At 40.9% G+C, this 24,373-nt stretch overlaps 1 protein-coding gene across 1 annotated transcript in view; it reads right to left on the reverse strand.

The window, feature by feature from the left end:
* ATF6 (activating transcription factor 6) overlaps positions 1 to 24,373 on the reverse strand; it is a 72,047-nt gene that overhangs the window by 30,248 nt on the left and 17,426 nt on the right. The window contains 5 exon segments of the mRNA XM_010715686.3: positions 11,941 to 12,055; positions 15,771 to 15,835; positions 16,391 to 16,493; positions 17,459 to 17,578; positions 19,092 to 19,235. Coding sequence (XP_010713988.2) covers positions 11,941 to 12,055; positions 15,771 to 15,835; positions 16,391 to 16,493; positions 17,459 to 17,578; positions 19,092 to 19,235 — 547 coding nt within the window.

Here is a 24,373-nt window from a genome sequence, read left to right on the forward strand (position 1 = left end):
GGTCCTGAATTTGCAGGAGGATGATGGGCAGTAATGGTTATTACACCCGCCAGGAGAAGGGACAAGGCTGCTGGAGGGAGTCAAATGCTGATTATTTGACAACATATGGGACATCAGACTTCCTCCACGAAAAAGTCTGCATGCTTACTTTCCTTCTTACAGACTTGCACGTGCAAGATAACAAGAAGGAATTACATATGTACTTTTTACATGATAGTTTTAACCTCTTGACAAATGACATGCTGTGGGTAACTCCTGTCCTGGATTGTCACAACAAACATAAACCAACATGACACTTAAACAGACCTACCCTGTCACAAGGCTGCCAGAGAATTCCTAACTGGGTTAACACTCCATTTTCAGCACCTGCAGTATTACCTCTGTGTTCTGCATGAACGTAAATGGTTCATCTGCAGATGTAATTCTTTACAATTTTTTTTTATTATTATTCTCCTAGAGCCACAATTAACTACCTTAGAATTCTACATGAAGAAAAGTGTTACCTCTGCCCAGTTTTTCACAACCAACAGCACCTTTATGTTCCTTTTCATTTTTTATCCATATTTCTCTATGTTGGCTTAAGAATTGAGGAAAATTCTTACCTACACTGTATGCAGCACCTTGGTTGCCTGCCGGAGAGTTACAGCTGGCAAGCATATACCAAACACATGGTTTAGCAAAAGCAAAGAGAAGCCCGTGTATTTTCCCAATGTTAAGGAGATACCCTTCTAGAGATGTCAGCCCCAGACTGCCAGAGACAGCAAAATGCCTCTTTTCCAACCTTGTTTTCAGCAATCCCTGCCCAGGGATTAGTTCCTGATCTCCTGATCAAAAACTCCAGGTTCAAGCAATCAGTACTGTTCTTAGAAAGGAGGAGAGCTACGCACGGATTCCCTGGCAAGTTTAAACAGTGCCTCCCAGATGCTAACAAGTGACTCAGCCCAGGAAACTCAGCACTGGCCAAAGCTTCAGGGAAGGAACCATCAATGAGGCACAGCTTGGGAATGTCCATTTCTAGAGTCTCACAGAAGAGTACTGTTTAATATACAGAAGCCTGGCTGGACTTGAGAAGATGGACACTGCACCCTTCCTTGTACACAGGGAGCTTTTGGTCTGCGTACAGCTTGAGGTCTTTTTCAGTTTCATCAGACACCCCTCTCTGATAACTGATGCTCCTGACTTTACCGTGGATAGCGGAGCTTTGTTCAGTAGAGCTTTGCTAAGCAAACTGCCACGTGATTTAACACAAGCCATTTCCACCTAGGGCTCTCATGGTGCAGATACTGAGCTGCTCATGTGCCCCTCTTGCTATGAAGATAGAACGTATCCACACAGGATTCTCTGAAAGAACTTCTAGCTACAGCGGATACACTTCTGGAACTGCTGATGCTTGGGTAAAAAAACTGCATTCACAGAATAGGGCCTATTGCTTTCTAGGAGTCTCAGAAAGGAGACTGAGGTGCCAAGGAGTTCTCCAATGCCTTTTCTTATCCCTTTATGAGAACAAAGCAGACTTCTGCAGCCTGTCTTTCCATCCCAGTAGGTAGGTCGCAAGCAACCAAGAGCCTCAGAAGCACAGAACAACTTTTGAGTTTCAGTCTCAGTTTTAAAGACAGTTACTAAGTTTTAAAACAGTTTAAAAATAAAAACGTACTGCTCATTTTATCGTGCCTCCTACCCTAGGAGTAACTGATGTAAAAATAAAACCTGGAAGGCTCAGGAGTTCTGTTCAGTCCAGTGGGAGCTGGTGATAATCTGTGCAAACTCATAATAGCACCTGGGCTCTTAATTCAGAAAATAAGCTTTGTGTGTTGTCCAGCTAAAAATTTGGCAAAAGGATCAACTCCAACTGGAAGCAAATAACTCCATCTGACCAGAATTAACTCTAAATGCGTTTGTAAGACTTTAAATAATGATCTCAGATGTAAGACTATAATCATGATTAACATTTGCTGGAAGGTAGGATTTGCGCTGTGTACACATACACTGCTTAGGGAAACCAAGAACACCTGAATGATGCACACTATATTTTTATGAAGACTCCAGGTAGGGCTGCCAGACAAAAACGGAAAACAACGAGAAAAAAAAATAAAGTACTCTGAAGCTGTGAAAGCATGAAGTTCAAATAAGAAAATAAGCAGGTGTATTTCAAGGTGCTCTCTGTACATAACATCAATGAAGTTGTGTGAAAGATCATGAAGGTCATTTTTTCATCCAAGAACTCATTCCTACCGTACACTAGGTTAAAGCCTTACTGGTTACTGCAGCTATGGAGCTGAAAGTAATATTTATGTCTTCATGTAGTTAGGACTCAGTCAGCGTCAATTCCATAATTAAATATTGCTACGGATCATAACTGGAGTCTATCATTCCCTTCTGGGAACTGCTCTGAATAATCTCAGCTGAATTTGTTTCAAAGAATACAGTGCTACCACTGAAGAAAAAAGCATTACTATCTGGCATTATTAAAATATTACTGAATTTGGTCTCTTTCCTGAAGAGAGACTGCTCCAGAGCTGCATTTCCACTGCGTGCTGTACTTTGAAGCCCTTTAGTTGTTTGTAGACAATCTCACTCTCCTGCACACTTTACTGTTGGCAAGTGCCTATTCTCCACTCCTCCTAAGTGAGACACTGCTGTCACGTTCCTGTACTGAGACAATTCCCACTTTACAACCACTCTCCCTCCCACACTTCCCAGTTCTATTTCTCTATTCTATCTCCACATCTATTTCACAAGCAGTGGGTATTTTACAGGGGCTTTCCAAAACCAACAATCTTCCTCTATTTCTTGCCCACAACTCTTTGTCTGTCAAGCATACAGCAGATTTTGAATAAATGTATGCTATTACTGGTCACATCTGTCTGCAACCAGTTTGGGTTTTGGAGATGATTTCTGCAGTACGTTCTATTTTCACTGTAATTATCTACAGTGTATGTTGTCCTTCCAAACACTAGTTTAAAAATAACAAAGTATTAGTTAGGCCCGGGACATATAAGGCTGAAAGAAGTTCAGTGACAGCATTAATATGTTTCATGAAGTTCCAGCAACCATACAGAAGACAAACGACTCAAGACTACGCACACGAAAGTCAAGAGTGCCTCTAGGTCCACGCCAGGCATATTCAAGTGACTTTCTGTCTGTGCTTACACATATGTCCTCAACACCACATTTATTCTCAATTTTATTTGGAGGACAGCAGGACTCAAAGGCACTCCGAGGAGATAAAAATCAGAGTGACGAAGACTTTGCATCCAAAACGTCTTGGAGAGCTTACAACACAACAGGCACTTCCAAATGAAACAAAACCACACTTGATGCGACAGGCATTACCTCCCTCTTCGGGAACGCTTCTGCATTCTTGTTCTGGTCCTCCTAACCACTGTTTGCATCGGGCTGAGCCAAACAGCTGCTGCCCGGAAGAGGCTACAGTGCAGCTGGTACTTGCCGGCTGCTCCTCTTTGCTGTCTGCTCTGTAAATCCAAGGTGCCTCACTGCCTGGCTCCTGCTCTTCTGTCTGCCTCGGCTGGCTTTCCTGGATGCTAGCCCTACAAAACATGGCTCTTGTTTCTGTACCATTGAGAACATGCTCTCAAGGCAGGACAAAATTTCCAGACATTGCAGAGTAACAGCAGCGAGAAATAAGGAACCATTGGAGGCTCTGTTGGAAAACCCCATAAGGCTCTGAAAGAAATGCTTTCTGAGGAATCACTGGTCTTTATCTACAACCATAGAAAAAATGCCATTCTGAGCTGTTACTTAAAAGTTGGAGTTGCTTTCTTAAGCATGCATTTCCATAATCTCAAGATTACAGTAGGGCCATATGTACACTATACAGTACCATTAATTTCAGATTATTACATTTCATTCTGAAGACTTTTAGATTAAGCAACAGCCCTAAGCTGCTATGAAAAGCAACATTCCCCAGCTGAGTACTCAGAAGACCACAGAGAACCCTCTTCTTCCCACCACAATTGACAGCTCTCCCTTATGCCATGCCTACCAGAAATATTCCATGCAGGGAGGTTGACAGCAAGAAAGGCCAAAAGCAAAGCTCATTTTGCATTTTCAGACGGATACTAGAGCTCTGGGAGAAGAACATTCTCTCCGACATGGAGAGAATGCACAGTTTAGCCAAGAGAACTGGTAGCAAATAATGTAGCAGGCAGGATTCATTTTCATTAGTGATACTTAAATGGAAACAGGAGGTTTTCATAAAAGATTTTCAAATTTGAAAGTCAACTGCAGCTCTAATTTGACAATGGCTTGCTTGCTCGTGAGACTCAGGGCATGATGAAGCACAACCACACACACTGCTTTCCTTCTCACATTTTTTCCAAAGGCAAGGGTCAGCTCCATAGAGAAGACAGGCTAAAGGGTGACCTTCGTTTTGAAAGTGCCTAACAGTTTTATTAAAGATACTATGCCCTTAGCTTTGGGTCTTTCAGTACATATGACTCTCGTTGTCCATACACTATACAGGACAAGATCTTAAATTCTTATGGTAAAGCCATTTTCCTCTCAATAGCTTAGGTCAGGTTTCATAGGATAAATGGGAGCTTTTAAAATCTTTCAAAAACCTGCATTTTAACTTGCAAACAGCTGCAAACTCACAAGACGCAAACATACAAACGAGATACTTTGTCTTTAGAAGCAGCAATGCTCAAAAGTCTCATCCTTGCATTTTATCTGAATGGGAGACCAAATGATACAACCTTATCCACAGAAATCCCCAAACAAAGTTCAGAGAAGAAAACTACAAGTTCAGTGACAAAATACCCATTGATAAACGTAACAAAATAGGAGAAAAATATGCTAGAACTGAACTTCTAGACATGAAACGTCATCTGAAGCCAACTCACTACAATTCATCTTTGCCTGCAGGACACACGTGGCGTCAAATCTGCAAAGAACTGGAACCTGTCTTGCTTACGTTCCCTGAATAAGTTCAAACTATTTCCAAAACTATGTTTGTAGCACAGCAAAGTACTGCCACAAGCATTTCTGCCAAGCAACGTCGTGCAGCAGCAATGATTTGGTCCTTCACAGCAGCCTACCTGATGACAGAACAGAACAATGATTCTTAACTGGTAAGAGCACCAAGGTCAGATGACACCAGCAATGTCATTGCTTTGCTTTTCTGTGCACACCTGTTTTAACACTGGGAACATCACTGCTACTACCTGAGCTTCGTCTGCTTTTCTAAGTAGTGGATACAGCACAGAAGTGCTCTGAGACCGTGGCTGCTGTGTACATGTCTCTGAGCCACTGGAAATGCAGAGTCTCCTCTCCTTTTCAACACACTATAATCTTTTGCTGCCTGTAAATAATGTGCCACCCAAAATACAATTAACATGACACAAGCTTCTTACTAACAAAAGCAGAACACAAATTAGGTATTTTATTTCTAACACATTGCATGTGTGAGAAAGATACTGACAAAGAAAGAAAAAAAGTCCTCATTTCAATTTGGTTTAATCACTTCCGTAAAAGCTTGTTTGCACAACTTGAGAAATCCTTAAATGTCCATTCCAGATGTTGGCTTTTAGGAGCAGAAATTCACATCTTCAAATAAAACATTTATCTGAAGCTCTATGGTTTATGTACCACAGAATTGAACAGATTTGCAAAGTGAAATTCTGGTTCTATTGAAGTTGGTAATGGCTTTGCCATTGATTTCCATAGGGCCAGCATTACCCTTGCTCTAACATGTAATAACCAGAATTAAATTTTAATATCCATTTTTTACTGCAATATACTGCAAGATATTGCATGTGCACTGCCATTAAATGTAGTCAGCTTTAATACCAGGAGACATCTGCACTTTGAAATAGAGAAATTACTGAGAGGGAATGTTAGTGGCCTTTTAAATTCCCCAACGGATCAGACTTTAAGCCACGATTCCATTAATATCAGTAATTACACACTTATGCTACAAACGCCATTGTCCTTAATAAGCCTATAATGATGTCAGCCAAGCATCTCTGACAGCCTCCCATGAGAGTGAAATCTACTGCTTAGCCATGGGAGCTGGGGGGATTCTGCCTCTAACCACACAAGAGAAGTGGGGGGATTTGGAGCACCATTTACAGTTCAAAGTAAATTAGAAGGGCTGTTTTCTTCTGCGATCTATTTAATTGCCTTTCAAATTGTTAGCTATTCATGTTTTAAAAAGCAGCTAAGGTTAGCCAGGAAAGGGAAGATTTTCCTCAGAAGAATCCTATGCTCTTTTCTTACCTTCTGTGCTCAACGAGGAGGAATGTTCGCTCTCTCTGAGCATGATAGTACCAAAACCTCCTACCGCTTTCACAACTATCTTCCTGCACTTATCTGTGACTCACTTGGAGCCATCACCAGCAGAAATTCATTCCTACATATGTAAGCTAACAAAGTAATTCTAGAAACAATGGCAAGGTCTGAATGCTCTGGCAAAACAGATGTGAGCTCTGGAAAAAGAACAGTTTTTACAACAGGCAGTGCCAGGCTTACAAGATAACTGCAGTGGCAGCCAGGTGCCTCTCCTCCCAGCTGACAGAGCATGGTACCTCAACAAATTTGAATTTCACAGCCACGTTCCGCTGGAATTTCAGAACAGATCAAGCAGACTTGGCATAAGAGATGCCAAAGGGCAGAAATCAAAGGTGTTGGCAAAGCTAGAGACAATTCTATCTCTTAGACCTGGAAGAAATGAACACAGGGGTTCAACACCAACTGGGGACTCCAACATGCTTCAGGGAGAGGACAGATTTCCACTTGGCCTCCATCTAGCGACAGCGAGGGGAAGCTAATTAAAACTCAGCAAGTCAGAAGACCTGTTTTTCACCCCCAAAAGCTTTCCTTTCTGCTAACAGCAGTATTTCCAAACATTTCTACAAATCACTGTATCAGATTAAGGCATCCATCCCCATGCCATTCTCTCCCGGCTACAGTTAGCAGCAGAGCTCCAATTGTGGCACTCTTTTTCAGTGATACATGGCAACTTGCTTTTATTCTTCACTGCACAGACTTCTCGGCTCTGAATGCGCTGTTAAAGTCAACCCAAAGCAACACAGCTTAGATCCACGGTGTAAATACACGACTTCTGAGCACTGGAGCATCTGGGGACAGCAGGTGTGAATACCAGGAAGCACATATTTTGTTACATTGCTAAGTGTCAGTTTCTGCAATGTTGAGGGAAAGCTGAACACAAGTTCCTAAAAGTTGGATAAATAATGAAATTAACAAGTTAACATCTCCAGAAATAAACTGTGACAAAGCCTGCCTGTGAAGGACGTTGGCTGCTGAAGCCTGGCAGAGCTGGGAGACAACACTGACCTCGTTCAAGAATTCTTTGCTTGCTGTCAGCTACATATTTCTTGTGGTTAAAAAAAAATGATGCTAAGAGTCTCCTGGCAATAGCAGAAAATAAATTTTGTAGACTTTTAGTGAAAGTCCTTCTTCGTGTATGGTCTTAGTTGATCCAAGTACTACTTTATCTTCCTTTAACCTCCTTATAAAAAGGAAAGAAAGCCAACTCCAACTGTGGTATGTGCACATGCAAGCCTTCCAAAGCACAGAGAGAAAAAGCTGAAGAGATCATGAGAAATTCAGTCTTACAGGAACCACCAAGCACCACTCAGGGATGACTGTGCCCAACCTTACATCTTCAGAAAGCTGAGTCTTGCCAAGTAAGAGATGCATGGGCAGTCCTAGCAAATGCCATTTTCTCAAAGATCCAGGGAAGTGAAGGCACAGCTCCTCCACTGCAAGTCTGAGTATTTGGAAAACTCACCAAAAAAATGATTACATTTCAGCACTCAGATCAGGGATAAACAGTGGGTTACGTGGTACTACACACTGAGCACAAAAAATGGGGATCCCAGAGACATGAAGTGGAAGGGATCTCTGGAGCTCTAAAGCTCACATCACCAATACCAAAATGACCCAATCCCTGGTTCTCCTAACTGTATGATTTCTGTCCTTTTGTATATTTCTGCTAACTGATAACAACCTATTAAATGCTTGGGAGAGCCTGTGCCCATCAGCTCCAGGCACTGCTTCTACCTTGGCAAATGAACAAGTAAACACAAGGGAACCGTCCCTCAACATTCAGAGGAAATCCGTCCTCTCTCAGCTCCTAGCATCAGTGAAAAGGGAACAGGGTCCAGAGAAAAAGGTGCCAGCAGTGTTGAGGTGAAGGGCATCCCTGGCTGAGGCCCAGATGGTGGTTGCCTCAGTCCTGCAGGGCTCTTTTTGCCTGCAATCACAACCAATCCAGACCAGCCATCTGAAAGTGCCTCTGGGCAGAACTTGTCACGAGATCAGGTTTGTCCCATAAAGTAACAAACGAGGTGGTATATAAAACTGCTTTTGATTTGACAACATTTCATATATAAAACAAAAATACCCACAGCTTTGCCACCAAATAAACTTCATATATGGTTTTTAAAAGTCCCCAAACCTCTCCCTGCAAGAAAGCAGAGCCAAGCGATGGGAATTCTGGAGCACAAGGCTCACTTCATTTCCAAGGACAGCTCTAATTCCAAATGAAAGCTGACAGCTTCCAGGTCATTAATCCAACGGGGTATACAGGGTAAACAGAACCTGTGTACCAGCACACACATTCAGGTGGACTACAGCCATGACAGAAAAAGAGGAATTAGACAAACATTGTTCTGCTTTTTATTTTGAGTTTCCTGTAAAATGTTCTATTATCAATTCTCCACTCCTTTCTACTCATCCTCAGGATATGCAGAGCCTGGTGCTGGCTGTATTTGTGTTGTTAGCTGAAAGAACAGCAGAACATGCCAAGCATTTAATAACAAAATTCCAGCCTTGTGACACAACCTAGTAATCCCAATACTGGAAACTAATCTCATATTTCTACTCAACCCTTAATAAAACCCTAATCCTAACAAAAGTACCGCTATATTTTTTTCTTCTGCCTGAACCTTTTCTAAACACATATATCTCACATAATAAGAAAGTTATTGCAGACTAGACCAAAGAAAGATGTGTTACACAAACTATTATATGTACATCTATTGATTTACACGGGGCAGACTGACAGAAGATTGAGCCAGGAAGAAATAGCATCTCAGATCCAGATCCAGTAATTTTCTTCTAAATGATCATGTCTGTCATACTGTTTATAAAATATCTGTGCAAAAACAACAAAATTCTGTATGGCAAACACTGTTATCACTGTCTGGAAACCGAAGTCACGCATTCTGATTTCTGAACTTCGAAGATGTGTGGAGATGTCTTCAGCTGGAGCGAGAGAAGACATTTCCATTCTCAGCTTTGAAACACAGCTCTCTAACTCAGGGTGCAAACCAGCTTTGCTAAGAGTTGAAGATGCACAGCCTAGTACTGTTGGCTGAATAGTGGCCACAGGCACTCTTTTACTGCCACAGAACTGCTTCCCGCGGGCCATCCCACCACACAACTCAGTTTCTTGTGTGCGTATCATTCAGTGCTCTTAAACAGGCATCAGACACTTGGCAATGCTCAAGCTTCTGGCCTTGCATAAGCACACACATATGCATGCCACCCTGTCCGTTCCCCTGCCTGAAACCATCAGGAAAGAGGGCAGCTGAGCAATACCAGCTGCTGTCTTTGCTGAGGGGTTCCACCAACCTCAGGGAAGGACTGCTTGTATGTGGATGTGCTGCTGTAGCTACAGCTACCAGTTTCCTGCCTCCTACCATTCAGGACACTTTCATGATGAGGAAACAAACAAGGTGTTGCGGCGTCCTTAGAAAACATTAGCTGTGAATAAGCATGTATATAACAATTCTCTTCTAACGTTACAACCTCAAAATAGCAAGGCAGGAGGCTTAGCAAGGTAAGACTCCAGATTCACATCTGGGCCAAATATACATTACAGACAAGTCTCAGGACTCAGCAAGACCTTTACAAAACAAAGGAAATAGACTCTCCCACCCACCAGCTGCTGCCTGAACCACCATTTGCTTTAATGATTTCCATCACCAGATCCCAAGCAGCTTCTCACTCTTGTAGCTTTCCTTGCAATCAAGACTACTCAGGCTTCCAGCACAGAAAGTGACATCAAACACTCACAATTCCAGTTTTAAAATAGCTTTTACTGTTGCTAAGTGTGCTGTACGTGTGAGAATATGCCTATCAAAGCTGTAGCAAAAGCCTATCCTGTACACTAGCACAAAAGCTCACCTGTCTCAAACTGAAAATCACAAAACAACAGAAAACTGTACCTCTGAATGAAGTCCTGCTCAACACAGGACATAGAAAATCTCAAATGGAAGTATTTTAGGAGAAGATAGAAATAACATTATGTTGAGTTAGCAGAAATAATTTGTGCACAGAGTACATTTATTCCTATGCCCTGAAGCATAAAAAATTTATTACACCTATTAAGCAAATATCCAGTTAACTACTCTGATTATTGGCCTGCTACCACATGTAAGTGTTTAACCACAGGTTGGACCCGAGCGAGTATTACAATGAGACCCCAGCAAGTATTGCACAAACTCAGAACTCTATGCCCTGTTCTCCAAGCAGGCATAAGTTTGCCAAAGGGGAGTTATTCTTACAGAACTCTGAACGTACCCTTCATTTCCACCACGCATCTGGCTGTAATACTGCAGTGCTAAGGAGCTGTACAGAGCAATACAAACACTTATTTTTCAAGCTGTTGCCTTTCAGTTTCAACAAATGCTCTTTCAGTCATCCTGATCATGTTAAAAAAGAAAAATTGGTTTGGCCTACTTGTTACTTTATAAATGTCAAATCAGGGCTGGGAGAAGGGTGTTTGAGAGGAAGAAATTGGCAAGGCAGATTTGCCAGTTTGGCAATAGCAAAAAACCCCACAGAACCCCCTTTGCCTGAGCACCTTTCCTTTATTTCCAATTTCCTTGCAGACACAAAACAGATGGTGATACTTTCTGAACACTCCACACGAACGGAGGGTTGAAACTTCCACTTGGGGTGCGTTGGGCTGAGGGTACTTTGCACCCTGCAGAAGCAACTCCTTAAATGCTGCAGTAAGTTCACAGCATCCTGAAGCGCTTGCCAGGATTGACTGCCACAATACAATGAGATACATGTGCACAACTGAATGCCTTTAAGCACAGCTCTGTGCCTCTGTACTGACATGCACACAAAAAGAGCTCTTAACACATTTACAACACACACAAAAAGGTTCCGCCTCTTTAGAGCTTCCTGAGCATGGCCATGTACAGGCTCTCTCTCCAAATTGTCACTGTGTTCCTCAATCCCCTCCCTGCCTGCATAATCCATAACAGAAACATTGCACATCTGGAAAAACGAGCAGGCACAGGAAGAGCGATGAAACCCTCCACTGGAATTCTTGCAGAGTAGCAGGAATCACACACTGGCCTTGAAGGATTTTATGGCTGTGTTGAAAAAGTTATTCAACCTCAAGGCTCAGTACTCCTACTATAGCTATGATGAGGGTGAACAACTCGCTAGCTTAAGGTATTAACGCTGCCAGTCAATACTAACCTTTCAATGAAGGTGTCTAACAATTAGTCCCATTAGAAACTCGTACAATACACAGAGTTTACCTACTGCTTACCTGATAAAATTGCATCAGTGTTTTACTTTAAAAACTGTGCAAACAGAAATACCATTTCTTTGCAGACGGTCTCTCACCTCCAGATACTTCTGCCTCAATCCTGCTTCCCCTGTCCCTGGGATTTTCAAACAATCCCACGCTGTACTGCCCTTGCATTACAATGCTTTCTGCAAAACTCTCTTTCCAATCTTAACTGTGGCAGGCATATTTGAGCAGAGCACAATCTGGCCATTTTCCTGTGAAGGTTATACTGAACCATCACTTATGAAGAAGCAAGTTTAGCTTCAAGTTTGACTACATCATCTCTTGTCGCAAGACACACAGTGTAACAAACAGACAGAGATTCATACAAAAGACCAGCACTGAACAACTGCTACACTTACCCTGCGAAATGACACCACGTAGAATGTATCTTCCTTTCTGTGAATAGCTTCAAAGAAGTCTTGATAGCTCCTTGGAGAGGCATAATACACTTGCAGCTCATTCCCTGAGTTCCTGCTGAAATCAAGAAGGGAAGAAAGTAATTATTTTAGACACAAGAAAGTTAACTTTAATGAGAAAATGGCTTTAAAACACATGCTTTTCAAAAAACAGCAGCTCTTCATCCATTGAAGGAGCATGAAGAACATAATACAGGTGAAGACAACCAGATCTACTGAAGTGTAGTAGTGTAAAGTTAAACACAAACAGAGCTTTCCATGCAACAATATCATCTTCTCTTTCATTCGCCTTCTTTTTTTGCATCTCTGGTCAGCTCAAAGATTTGCTCTTCATTTTCAGTTTAGATAGTGGAGTAAAAAGAAGACATTCACAGCATTCATGTAATCCTGGCTTATCTTTTCCACAATTCTCATCTTAAATATCCCAGATGTATGGAAAATACACTGTCAAAAATATTCTGTGTGAAAACACTAGCAAGTCATGCAATCCACTGTTTATCTTGGAAAGGTGAGAAATTCCCAGCACATTTTGTTATCATCCTGCTCCCATTCAAAAATACCACATTTAATCAAATTGCAAAGCTGTACTTAGACAAACCATTAGCTGGATCTCCAACCAGTCATTTTAATTCTTTCCCACTTTAATAGCATACTATCTGTTTGCAGTATTTGTGGCAAAAACACTGATGAGACTATTCCTCCCAAGCTGGTGCTGACCCAGATTCTAAACTATGGTGGCTGATTTAGATTATTTTGGTATGTTTCTAAAATATACATAACTACGCCTCTCAAACAAGGCTCAAATCTATCATCAAGTGATTTTCTTGAGCAGCAGTAATAGCAGGCCATCATTCTCTCCGCTCCTACTGCTCATCTGGCCCTGTTGAGATAGGAGTGCAGCTGCCAAACCAGGCTTCCCTTAGCAAGATGGGGAGGTGAAAATCCTGGGGATCAAGAGTAGACAGCTCTATTCTGTATACCCCCATTAGCAAAACTATGCAAGTGAAGACTACAATCACATCCTTCACACACAGGAAACAAAGACCCAAGCTAACTTGAGCTTGATTGCTCATTCATAAAAACACGTAGGCCCATGGGAACACTCCTGAGATTCAGCATTGAAGTTGTACTGTGATAAAAGACACTACACCCACATATTGCTCAGTAAAACACATCCTGAGAACTGAAATAGGTCCCACAGTTCCGTTTTCTCGCCCACGCTACAGAAGATCCAGCTAGATCTGGAAAACAGCCTTTTATAACTTGAAATCCAGCACGGGATGGAACAACAAAGTACATGGGAACCAATGGGCCTTCAGCAAGGTAAAGGAGTTCCACGTCTATCACTAGTTCAGAATTCCAGATAACAACAGTTGATTACTGGCTTTATATCATGCTGACCTTTGTGCATTTAAGGCTACCCAGCACAGATTGCTTCGTGAAAGGATGGGAGAAATGGAGGAGTCAAAACAGGTTCAAAACTTCTAGTTTTTTAGTAATATTGTGTATTAGACTGTGTCTCCAAACAGTGGTGTTGAATCTGGCTATTTATTCCAAGATAAATGAATCTTTTTCACTTTCAAAGTTAGAAGGACACTCTGTAATGCATTACAGAGCAAAATACGTGGCAAGAGTGCTTGTTTTAAGGAGCAAGGCTGTGGGCACTGTGCTTGAAGCATCAAGAACCACAGTTTTTGAAGTACAAAAGTAAGAAACTTTAAAAGTAAGTGCTCTTTAAAGCTTGATATCTGATATCTGCACATTTACAGAAATTCTTATCAAAATCACCTCTGAAGAAGGCTAAGAAGATTGAAGCGAATTGAGAACTTTTCATGTATGTTTGTCTTTAAGTCAACTTGATTTTGATCTTCCTCTTCTTTGACTTTACTGCAACGCCTTACAATTGATCAATTTTCTTTTGGAACTCAGGACATAAGATAGCAATGTTGGAATTGCCAGTACTACACACAAAGATGAATCCACATGCTGTTAGTACCTTCCTATGCACGGATTCACCCATGACCAACAGGTCACCAGCAAGGGTGTTCTAAAAGGTAGTGGTCACTACATTTCTAATCACAAAACAAGTACTGAATAAAAGTCTAGAGAGTATAATATAAATAAAAGCATTTAGTTCATGAATGAGCGTTTCAGAGCTGTCTACATGTATGTAAGTTACATACCAGGAAACTAATAAAGGAGATAGAGACAGTCTTCTGACAGAGAAGCACAGTGAATGGGTAAGAGTCAATAGCTACAAATTACTACAGGAAATATTCCAAGTGGCTATGAAGTAAAAATATTTCATAACGGCAGTGGTTTAGCCCTGGGACAAGTGCCTAGACAGCTGGTGGCATCTCTGTTTCAGGAGATACTCAAAGCTCAGCAGGACACTGCTCTGAACCACTTGATTTGACTTTGAAGTTAAATATACTTGGAGTAGGAGGTTGGACTGGACCTCTCCAGAGATCCCTTAATAATTTAATTTATTCTGCTACTCTGTGATTTCACAGAGCATCTACTAACTGATGTCTTTGGGAGAAACTGGAAGTCTTTTCTACGCTCTCATCTGTTCCAGGAGTCACAGCATGTAACTGCTGTGACTCACTCAATGGTCTCCTTCGTTTAAACATCAATCCTCCAGAAAAAGAGATAACACAAAAAGCACCTCATTTAATTCTGAGCACAGTAAATATTCCATGCAGAGCTGCATGATGTCAGACTGTTTTTTATTATATTGATAAATTTTTTTTTCCCCAAGAGTAATACAAGTATATATATTAAACTACCCTATGCTATAAAGAACAACCTTGTTGGTTCAGTTTTCAGATAAAATGGGCATCCTTCATCTGCCTATAGAACTATAAAGGTGGTTTTTTTATTTGTTTGTTGATTTATTAGTCAAGACAAATCAGAGTGTGGCTGCATGGCTTCCACAACACTTCCCTACAGTTCACTGCTTTCCCCTAGGATGATTCTGCTTTCAAAGCTGCAATGCAAATGGAAGGGCCACAGCTGTCTTACTTTCAATGGCAACATTTCACTTATTTCTCTCAATAAAAAGTCCACTTCATGCTCCATTTTCCTTACTCCCCCTTGCCACTTCAAAGCAGAGATCCTTTCAAACACTGTCACAGAGAATACAGGAGAGAGAATTTTTCGTTTCCTGAAGCTTTTCTCTCCATTTTTTCCCATCCTCCAGGAAAAGGACAGGATATATGCAGGTGAGGGTGAGGAGAAGTCAAGAAACTCCAAATTAGGATGTTCTAATTCTCAGCAAGGAAAATCGGGAGATGAAGTGAAACTACACATATGAAGTGAAACTACACATATAAGATGTAATGATACTTCATCCAAACAATATATTTGGTGCTAACTACAGTGCTTTTACTCTCGAAGAGAGAAACTGTTGTCTTACTAGACTTCTGACACTTAGAAACTTTCTTATAAAATACTTCTCTCCCCTGCTTTTTTTTACTTCCCTTAAAGATTAAAATCTGTCTAGAAAGTGACCCTGTAAGTAAAGATTTTATTAAGATTCGTTCGTAGAAAGACCCAGGAAAAGCAAAGTGCTGATACCAGGTTCCTTTAAATGTAGCCTGAATCACAAGCAGCAGCTAACTGCTGAGGTACAGAAATTGGGCCAATAAATGTAGCTAGCATCTCACTCAAGAAACATGACAACACGGAGTAAACAGGCAATTTTACCAGCTGCTAATGAAAAATAAAGTTACTAAGTAGAAAGCAACAACAAACAAGCTGTTCTGCCTTACCTGAGGCTTGTGTCTGTGTAAGGCATGGTCATTAGTTGGGAATGTACCTTCTCACTAACAGAGCTCTGAAACAAGGGAAGAAAAAAAAAATGACACCAATGGAAAACAGTAAATATTTTCTTGGTTTGGCTCTACATAAAATACGATGCACAGCTGTAGCAGAGGGAACATGTAAGGAAGGAGAGTGACCCTGAACAACACGTGGACATTTCTTCACTGGTGACAAGAGAATAACTGAAATGGCAAGCAGCAATCAAGCTTGAGACAAAGAAAAAGGCAAGTGTTTTAACACAGCCAATTTGATCAGAAACAAATAAGATGTTGATGTTGTACACAGTAGGTACATATATTAGGTTACCCAAGAACAAAATTTGCTACAATTGAATATGAATGCCAGATTCATAGAGTTCTTTTGAAGTCACATCCACTTTGTATCTCTGCCAAAATATACTACCCACATTGTGCTTCTGGTGTTAGAGACACCAGAAATGCCTGAACTTACCCTACTTAAACTTTCTACCATTTTCCTTTGGACACTGGTGAGAAGAATCTACTGATTTTGTAGAGAGATGTTTATTTATCCTGCTGTGACACTGACTCACTAGTAAAATCCTGCCTACCTGCATAACCCGTGCTTTCTGATGTTGGTTATTGGACTTCCTTCTAGACCTTGTTCTTTCCACTTCGTGTCTATGAACCCATCCTCGAAGTTCATGATTCAGCCTAAAAATGAAGCAAACAACAAAAAAACAAACACCACAAACCAACAGCGTGAATAGATGTTTCAAACAACAGTGGCAGAGCTTCTTAATTATAGAGAACACTTTAAAGACATGGCAGTTTAGTACTCTTCTGCCTAATTTTTAACATCAGAATATGCAAATTTAACTGCAAGACTCAATTTATGAGAGAATTCATAGATAACAGAATACAGTGGTTCAGGTGGAGTGAACCAACAAAGGTTATGGAGTCCAATTGCCAAATATGTATAAAATATTGGAATTAAGGATGTTTCAATAAAGCAGATGTGGTATTTTCTTTTGCCCAATGAACAGTAATTCTGAAACTACTAGAGAGACTACTGAAATTTAAAATCAAAAGACTATCAGATCAAGATTAAATATTGGTTAAGAAAGCTGAAATATCAAAAACAAATTTAAGGAAGCATGGACAAAGCACAATGGAATTAAATTAGAGAAATTAAATTTGCTCTTTGGAAAAAATGGAGCTAAGGATCTCCTAATAACGAATAAAGCAGATCTGCTTTACTAACGACAAGTTAAGCTGGCTTGTATCAGAAGCTGAAGGGCAGGAGACCATCTTTTACACATATCTGACAGATGTGCTTTTTAGTTGGCTGTGATTTCCATATCGTAAACACTTCCACATAAAAGAAATCTCTTCTTAAGTCATTAAAAACCTCCAGGCAACGAGCAGATTGTTGTTCAGTTATTGCTAAGTGACCATTGTGTATACTGAGTGAAAATCATTGCTAAAAGCTTCAGAAGATTAAAAAGATTGGAGTGGATCTCTTGTCTCCATGGTAGTAGACACTGGACAGTGCAGACATTTGCAGAGGCATTGTTCACAGACTGGATGAATACTGTGAATGAATAACAGCATCACCCAAAGCCATTTGTCCACTCACCTAACTTGGTAGCTTAAGTGCTCAGAAAAGGTCTGCTCACCTTTGTGACTCTGTCCGGTTGATCAGGGGCTGACAGGGTGGTGGTGGAGGTGAAATATACAACAGTGGTTCTTCTGATACTATCATCAACGCTTTGTTATCAGACACAGAATTATCATATCTGAGGAAAAAAGACACCAGGAAATCCTTAGAAGTTTTCTATTAAAATTTGACCAAACTCAGAGGAAAGAAAAAATAAAAAGACCGTTGGTAAACCCACAAAGGTTTGAAACCTTTAAAGGAGGTGAATAATAATTTCTAACAAACATCCAGTGGTCTTAGTCAACTCCCCAGAAGAGTTTGGTAGCTCTAGACACAGGGCAGAGATCAGCATTAACAGTTCCAAAATCTCTTCCCTTATAGGCCAGATATTGAAAAGAACTGCAGCTCATAAAATATTCATCATAAGATGTAAACTGTGAGATCTCAGCAGAGGCAACTTTCTCTTTCATTCCAGAGCTATGAAGGATTTGCCCCAGAAACACGGAATATTAGCTATTCAAACTATGCAGAAAGAAAGAATACAAACTGTGATGATACAGCAGCCAGAAACTATATTAAAGCCAAGCAGAGAGGACTGATTTCCCAAACATTTCCAACAGCCTCCAGCAGCTGGATTAGCTTTGAGAAAATGTGAAAAAGAGCATGTATTTCAATGCAAAAATCCTTAGAACTTTCAGTAACAAAACAAAGAATAACATTCCTTCCTCCTTGTTATCTGCATTACTTGAGTGATTTAACTATTTATCACCAAATAGCCATGATAATCCTGCCTTGAGAGGGTATAGGTGTAACACAGCCTTAGTCGTCATGATTTTGACAGACTCATAGCTCCTACAAGCTGAAAAAAAAATCAGTTACAAGACCTAACGAAAGACTTATTCACATCCTGTTTCCCCAGCTTTTTCTCCCCATCTGCTTCTCCTGGTTACTGTATCTAATACTGATAAAGGAGAATATGCAGCAAAGAGCTCACTGCTTGCAAAAAAACAGGGTGAAAGAAGAGGAGGAGGTACAGACACTAGCACAGCCCCCTAGAGGAATTACTTACAGCCATATCACAAGTCATGATCTGAAACATGCCACACAGGAGACAAAGCCCTCACCGTGGCTACAGCATTAAAGTGTTTGTGATTTATTGTCGTCTTTCTGCATGGTAAAATGCATTAGAGCTTTCTGCACATCTGTGCCTGGCTTTGTTCAACCAGCCAAAATACTCTACTGGAAAGGGACAATCTGATAGGATAGATCCTATAAGTGGAAAACATGAGCTGGATTAGCCAGACTTCAGTCTGGAGACAATTATATGTTCACTTATGCATTGAGTGCTAGAGATTGAGAAACTTTAAAGCGACTATATAATTAAATAATGGTAAGCATAAGGTTGGACTCAGATTTTGTAAGAAGTGCAGTACTAATGAATTTCAGAGAACTCTCAGCCATTAACTTCTCCAATTTTCTCTCGAGTAACTAAGAAAATAAATACTACAGCTTGAAAAGGAAGAAAAGATAGTAAGACATCTTAACCACGCAAGCCAAAATAAAGAACACGGAAAAAAAATCAAACAGATGAAGAGCTGAAGAAGCACCATTAACCTCTGCCACCTAAAACACATGAAAAGTCTTCATCTCACCTATTAATCTTCTCAGAAATTATGTCAATGGGTATTTTCTGAGCTGGCTTGGGCTCCTTGCTAGCTGAGAACTCCAGGAGATTTCTGGTCCGGTGGCTGGAACTCACAGTGGAATCAACTCCGTTGGGATCTTTTTCAAATACACTGGAAAACACAACAGACATTTTGCTTATATACAAGAGGTCTGCAAGACTTTCGCTCTGAGCACTAGTAGAAAAAAGCAATTCCGTTCCCTTTTTCAGTTTTATTTTTTTGAAGAATTTTGATCATAGAATGGCTTGAATAGGAAAGGACCTCAAGGATCATCAAGTTCCAACCTCCCTGTCATAGGCTCTGGTTCTCTTGTTGTCTTAAGCTTCACCTAATGAAATTGAAATAAATCTGTAATCTATATCTGCAGGCATAAGAAAATTAAAAGTACTCCACACTTCCACTTTCATCAGCCTCAAAGTCAATTTACATAGTTTATACTAGCACAATATGTAAAGAAAAATATAGCTCCCAAATCCTGTGCAGCTGCTGGCTTAGAATATTATGCCAGATGTTCAACAGAGCTGTACACGAAGTTCAATTCTATGTGGATTTACAGACAACAGCAGGATTGACAATGCAGTGGCAGTGGGGCATGGTACCATGTACCCTGCCTTCCTGGTCTGTGTTTGCACTGATTGCAGCATCTTCCCCTGGAGCCTGCTCAGGCAGCCACGCAGCATAAGAATGTCTGTGCTGCCCTAAAGGCAAAGCAGGATAGAACTTCAAACGTGAGCTGGAAAAATGAGACAACTGCCACACGAGACTGCTGATATCCTAGTTCAGAAGGGCTATTTATGAGTGAGAAATCCTGAAAGCACAAAAGCACTACTTCAATTTGTCCTTCCCAGAGGCTAGCTTTACTCTCCTGTAAACATGGTTGCTTCCTGAAATACACATCAGAACGAAGCTCTAACCCTCTTGGCCGACAACAGCAGAACACTGCCAGCAGCAACACAGCAAAAATGCACGAGGACCCCACTATGCCGATGAGGACTTTGCCATGCATGCTGATCACTGCTTACAGAGTACATTTTGCCCCATCTCTCCTGTGTAGCAGAGCATAAACCCTGCAGGGGAAGGTCTCATTTTCCTATTTGTTACGTGGCATCACATCGCAACAGGCAATAAATGCAAATGGCTGTAACAAAGACAAAAACTACCAAGGACAGGAGGTTAAGTAGTCCCCAGCTAAGTAGAAAGCTTGCAGACCTAGCTGCCTAGCACTCCCTCCCTCTCTTTTGCCAATGTACTTATGTTCTTGTTAACAGCAACCCAAGTCTCCTCATGAGTATTTGTGTCACGTTCAGCAGAGCTGTGGAAGCCAGGGCAATCCAGATACAGGCTGATGTCGTTTGGACTGCCTCGTGTCCTTCAGGTTTCCAGGCAGCAGCACAGAATCTAGGCAGTAGAAACCTCTGAGCTTGTTTTCATTAAAGGACTTTGGGCAGAAGAGTATTTATAGGCAGCTTCCTTACTGTATATGAATGTTAACATGCAGAAGTCTCATTGCTTCTAATGTGTAGAATGGAAAGCTGGATGGCTTGTTCATAGCTTCATGTATTAGCCAGCATCAGGCTATCCAATTTCACAGAACCGATCTCCATGACCTACTCATTTTTATGAGATTGTGTTCTTGCTCTTTCAATGAAGCACTGGTTCAGCTGGCAGCAACTGGGGACGGAACCAGATCTCAAAATTAAGGCTTATACCCAAAGGGATGCCATGCATTCCTGCTGGAAATCTTTTGTCTGTGAAGCAGTTTTGGGTCCTTACTCTAACTAATTTCAAACCCTCACAGGTTTACAGAAATTTATTAATGAAACCAAAACCATCTATCACAGAAGCTCTGAAAGTTTCAACAGTCTCCTGCAACCTGTTTCTCTACAGCTCAAAGTGAATGAGATGACCAGTGTTAGTGAACCTGCTGGGTATGGCATTTCATTCTGTCCTACTTCTCTTCCTTCCTGTTCAAAATGACACTTCAAACCAGAAAAACTTGCCACGTAATTCTTTAGTTCAAGCTTGTTAACAACCAAATCAGTAGACTTGTAACAATTCTGAATTTTTTTCCATGATGGTTCTTTCTGCTTCCTTGCAAGACAGTTCTGCAAGGATAATTCTTACTGTTTCAGGTTTCAGCTAGCAGAGGTGACAAGTCTGAGGTGAAGTGTCACATGTAACATGCATTCCAAATGCTGAACAGAATTAGAGAAATCCAAACCAAGTCCATTGAGGAAAAAGATGTGCACTTCTGCAATCACAGGTAATCTTCACTTTGTCCTAATTTAGCTGTTTTATCTCCACAGCCACTCAAAACCACACACACCCCTAATTCCCTTATGCCAGCTTTAATCTAGGGAAAGCTTTCTGTCAAAATTTAAATTCCACTTTTGGCATCACTTATGGGATGGGATGTATCAACATGAAAGAAGATTTCTTTAGCAGCAAGAAATAGAAAAGAACAGAAAATCTTTTACTGTTCTTACAGGCAAAAGGCATGGCTCACAATTCTAAGAACATACACGCCCAACTTGAGGGTAAAATATGATATTATTTATTGTATTTATTGCAATGGCCTTTCTTTTTTATTTTTGAAGAAAAGCTTTAAGCTACACAGACTACACCTGCCTCCCTTATCCCATTCATTTTTTGTAGGATGACGACCAAAGCACCTTTCCCAAAATCTCAAAAAACACCCTTCCTTGCTCCTTTAGACTGTGGTAATGACCCAACAGTAAACGAAACATTATTTTTGACAAGAATCTCCCAGCGTAACTTGAAATACTGCCTGTCTTCCATTTTTTACTTATCTGTGGAGTTTTGTTAGAATTTCCCATCAAAATAGAAGATTTTGTTGTTCTAGCATACAGTGTCTCCTCCTTCCTTCCTCCCATAAAAGTTCACTTGCAGAGTTTGCCTGTAAACAGGGCTCCATCTTCAGGTAACAGATAGGAGTGGACGTGCAGGTAACAGTCTATATCCTCTTGACTTCATTCCCAAAGACTTGCCAAGTAGGTACATGAGGGTATGATATCAGAAATAATCTTCCTTTACTTATGGTGAGAAAAGCATAATTTATGACCAAAGACCACTTTAGCAGCTAGGATGAAGAATGGATCTCTCTTGTAGTGGTACACCTGGAAATACCTGCCCACCTTCAGCATACTGAGCTTTGCATATGCTACGTAGAACAGCAGCAAAACAAGCTGGAAAACAAAGGGTCTGCAGACCACATCCCAACCATGAGTGAAGATGAAGTCAGTGTAAAGTATCTACAAATATGCAGAAGAGGAGAGAAACAACAAATAGGGAAGATAAACCCCCCTTTAGAACAGAAAAAAAATCTTCTTAAAAAAAAAAATAGCATTTTCAGCTAAAAATATTTTAGTATTACATAGTAGAAGCAAGGAAATTTTTTTCATTCTGTTGGCCCTCACGATGAAAATCTGGAAACAGGAGAACGTGTTGGCATATCTGCTGTGAGAAAGTTTTGCTACTTGGAGGAAATGAGTTGCTGTCCCAGCTTAGAAGTCAAGAAAGCTTAAGGCAGAGAAGTGGCTTTATTGGAGATGACCAGTTAGAGGCTGGAAACTGGACCTTTTTCTGTTTGGTCATGCTTATACTTATCAGATCTCTGCAGCCTGCATATGAACATTCCAGATATTGTGGGCATTAAAGGGTTTTCACACAGCTACAAATGCTCTGTCCAAGCTGGCTGAGCTATCGTTTCATTTAAAATGCAAAAATCAGATCCAAGGAATTTAAAAAAAAAAGAATGAACCATTAACTACCTCATGCAGATGTGTGTTCAAAAGTGTAGATAAAATTTGATCATAGGAGGGAAAGAAAAGCAACCCTCCTGTCACGGTTTCTCCAAGAAGCCAATAGCACCTGATATTTTAGCAGTATTTTTACTTCTTTGGTTTGAATGTCAGTTTGATAAATGTAAAAGCAAGCCTTGCCAAGAGCCTGAACTAAATTTCATTTCTAATTCTGGCTAAACAAACCCTATGCACTTCAAGTTTTGAATTCTGACATTTAAGTTCTACAGGAATTTCTAGATGGAAGCCAACAGTGATATCATAACAAAGAGTTTCCTGGGGACAGAACTATCTCTGAATAGGAGCTTGAATTCTTCCAACAGGGTGAAGTTGACAATGCTAGGAGACACCAACTGAAGACGATGTCCTCTCCTTAACCGGTTCCAGACAAGGCTGTGACAACACCAAATGGTCTCTGTGGAGTTTTCCCACTTCTCATTGTCAGCAAGGGCACCACTTATCTGCCTGGGTGCTCCAACAAAACAGCAAGACACTACGCTCTGCTCCAGAGCTCCTCTCTCCATGTGCTGGGCTGGTGAAGGGAGGGTGGCTCTCTCTTGTGCAGAGAAGGATGATGAAAGCCATTGAAAGTGGAGGGGCAGTGTCTGGAAGCTTCTGAGTTTTGCTTTCTTTAAAAAGCAATTCAACGCTCATCAAGGGTGAAACCTTTGCAAATTTCACTTCCAGCCCCAGCAGATGAACTGCTGGAGAAAAGAGGAAAGCATCAGTGAGTGTCTGGCATTGTGTGCAGGCTTTGTGACTGCACCAGCAGGACAAGGTAAACAGGAGAACACAGCTGACCCGAGGCACTGCTCTGCCAGGATGAACATGTGGCTGTGATCAGCAGGAGGAGGAGAAAGAAATCACTTCCTGCAGTTGTAGTCTGTAAGAAAATTCAGAGTATTCAATTTTACTCAAGCTACCAACACGTTCAGAGAGACTCTAAGAGGTCTGGAACAAAACCTTACGTCCAAATTACCCAGTTTGTCCTTTTCCTTTCTATTTTTCCTCACTCCTGAAGGAGAAATTCCAACACCAGAGCAAAGATATACCACAGGAGTTTTTGAGTTTTGGGCCATCTCCAACTCAAATGAACACTCAGCTCAGAGCTGAAACTTACACTTCCATTGTCACAAACAGCAAAGATGGTTTCCCTCCTTAGGGGTCTTAAAGCCATAAACATCTTCCTGGACTTCTGCTGTGTCTCCTAAAACACTTGAGGAGCTCCATATTCCTTTAGAAGCTTTCTTCATTGTGTGTAAAGAAGCCCAGGAGTGGATGAACAGGGAATGAGAAACTCAATCTGTTGTACAGACTGCCACTTGTGGTATTCTGTTCTTAGCCATCTCTTAGATGCTTCAGTGGCCAGCACAAGTTCAGAGACCACTGCTCAGCCTGAAGAAATCACAAGGCATGGCTACAAGACTT

Source organism: Meleagris gallopavo, chromosome 10, assembly GCF_000146605.3.
Source record: "Meleagris gallopavo isolate NT-WF06-2002-E0010 breed Aviagen turkey brand Nicholas breeding stock chromosome 10, Turkey_5.1, whole genome shotgun sequence".
NCBI lineage: Eukaryota > Metazoa > Chordata > Aves > Galliformes > Phasianidae > Meleagris > Meleagris gallopavo.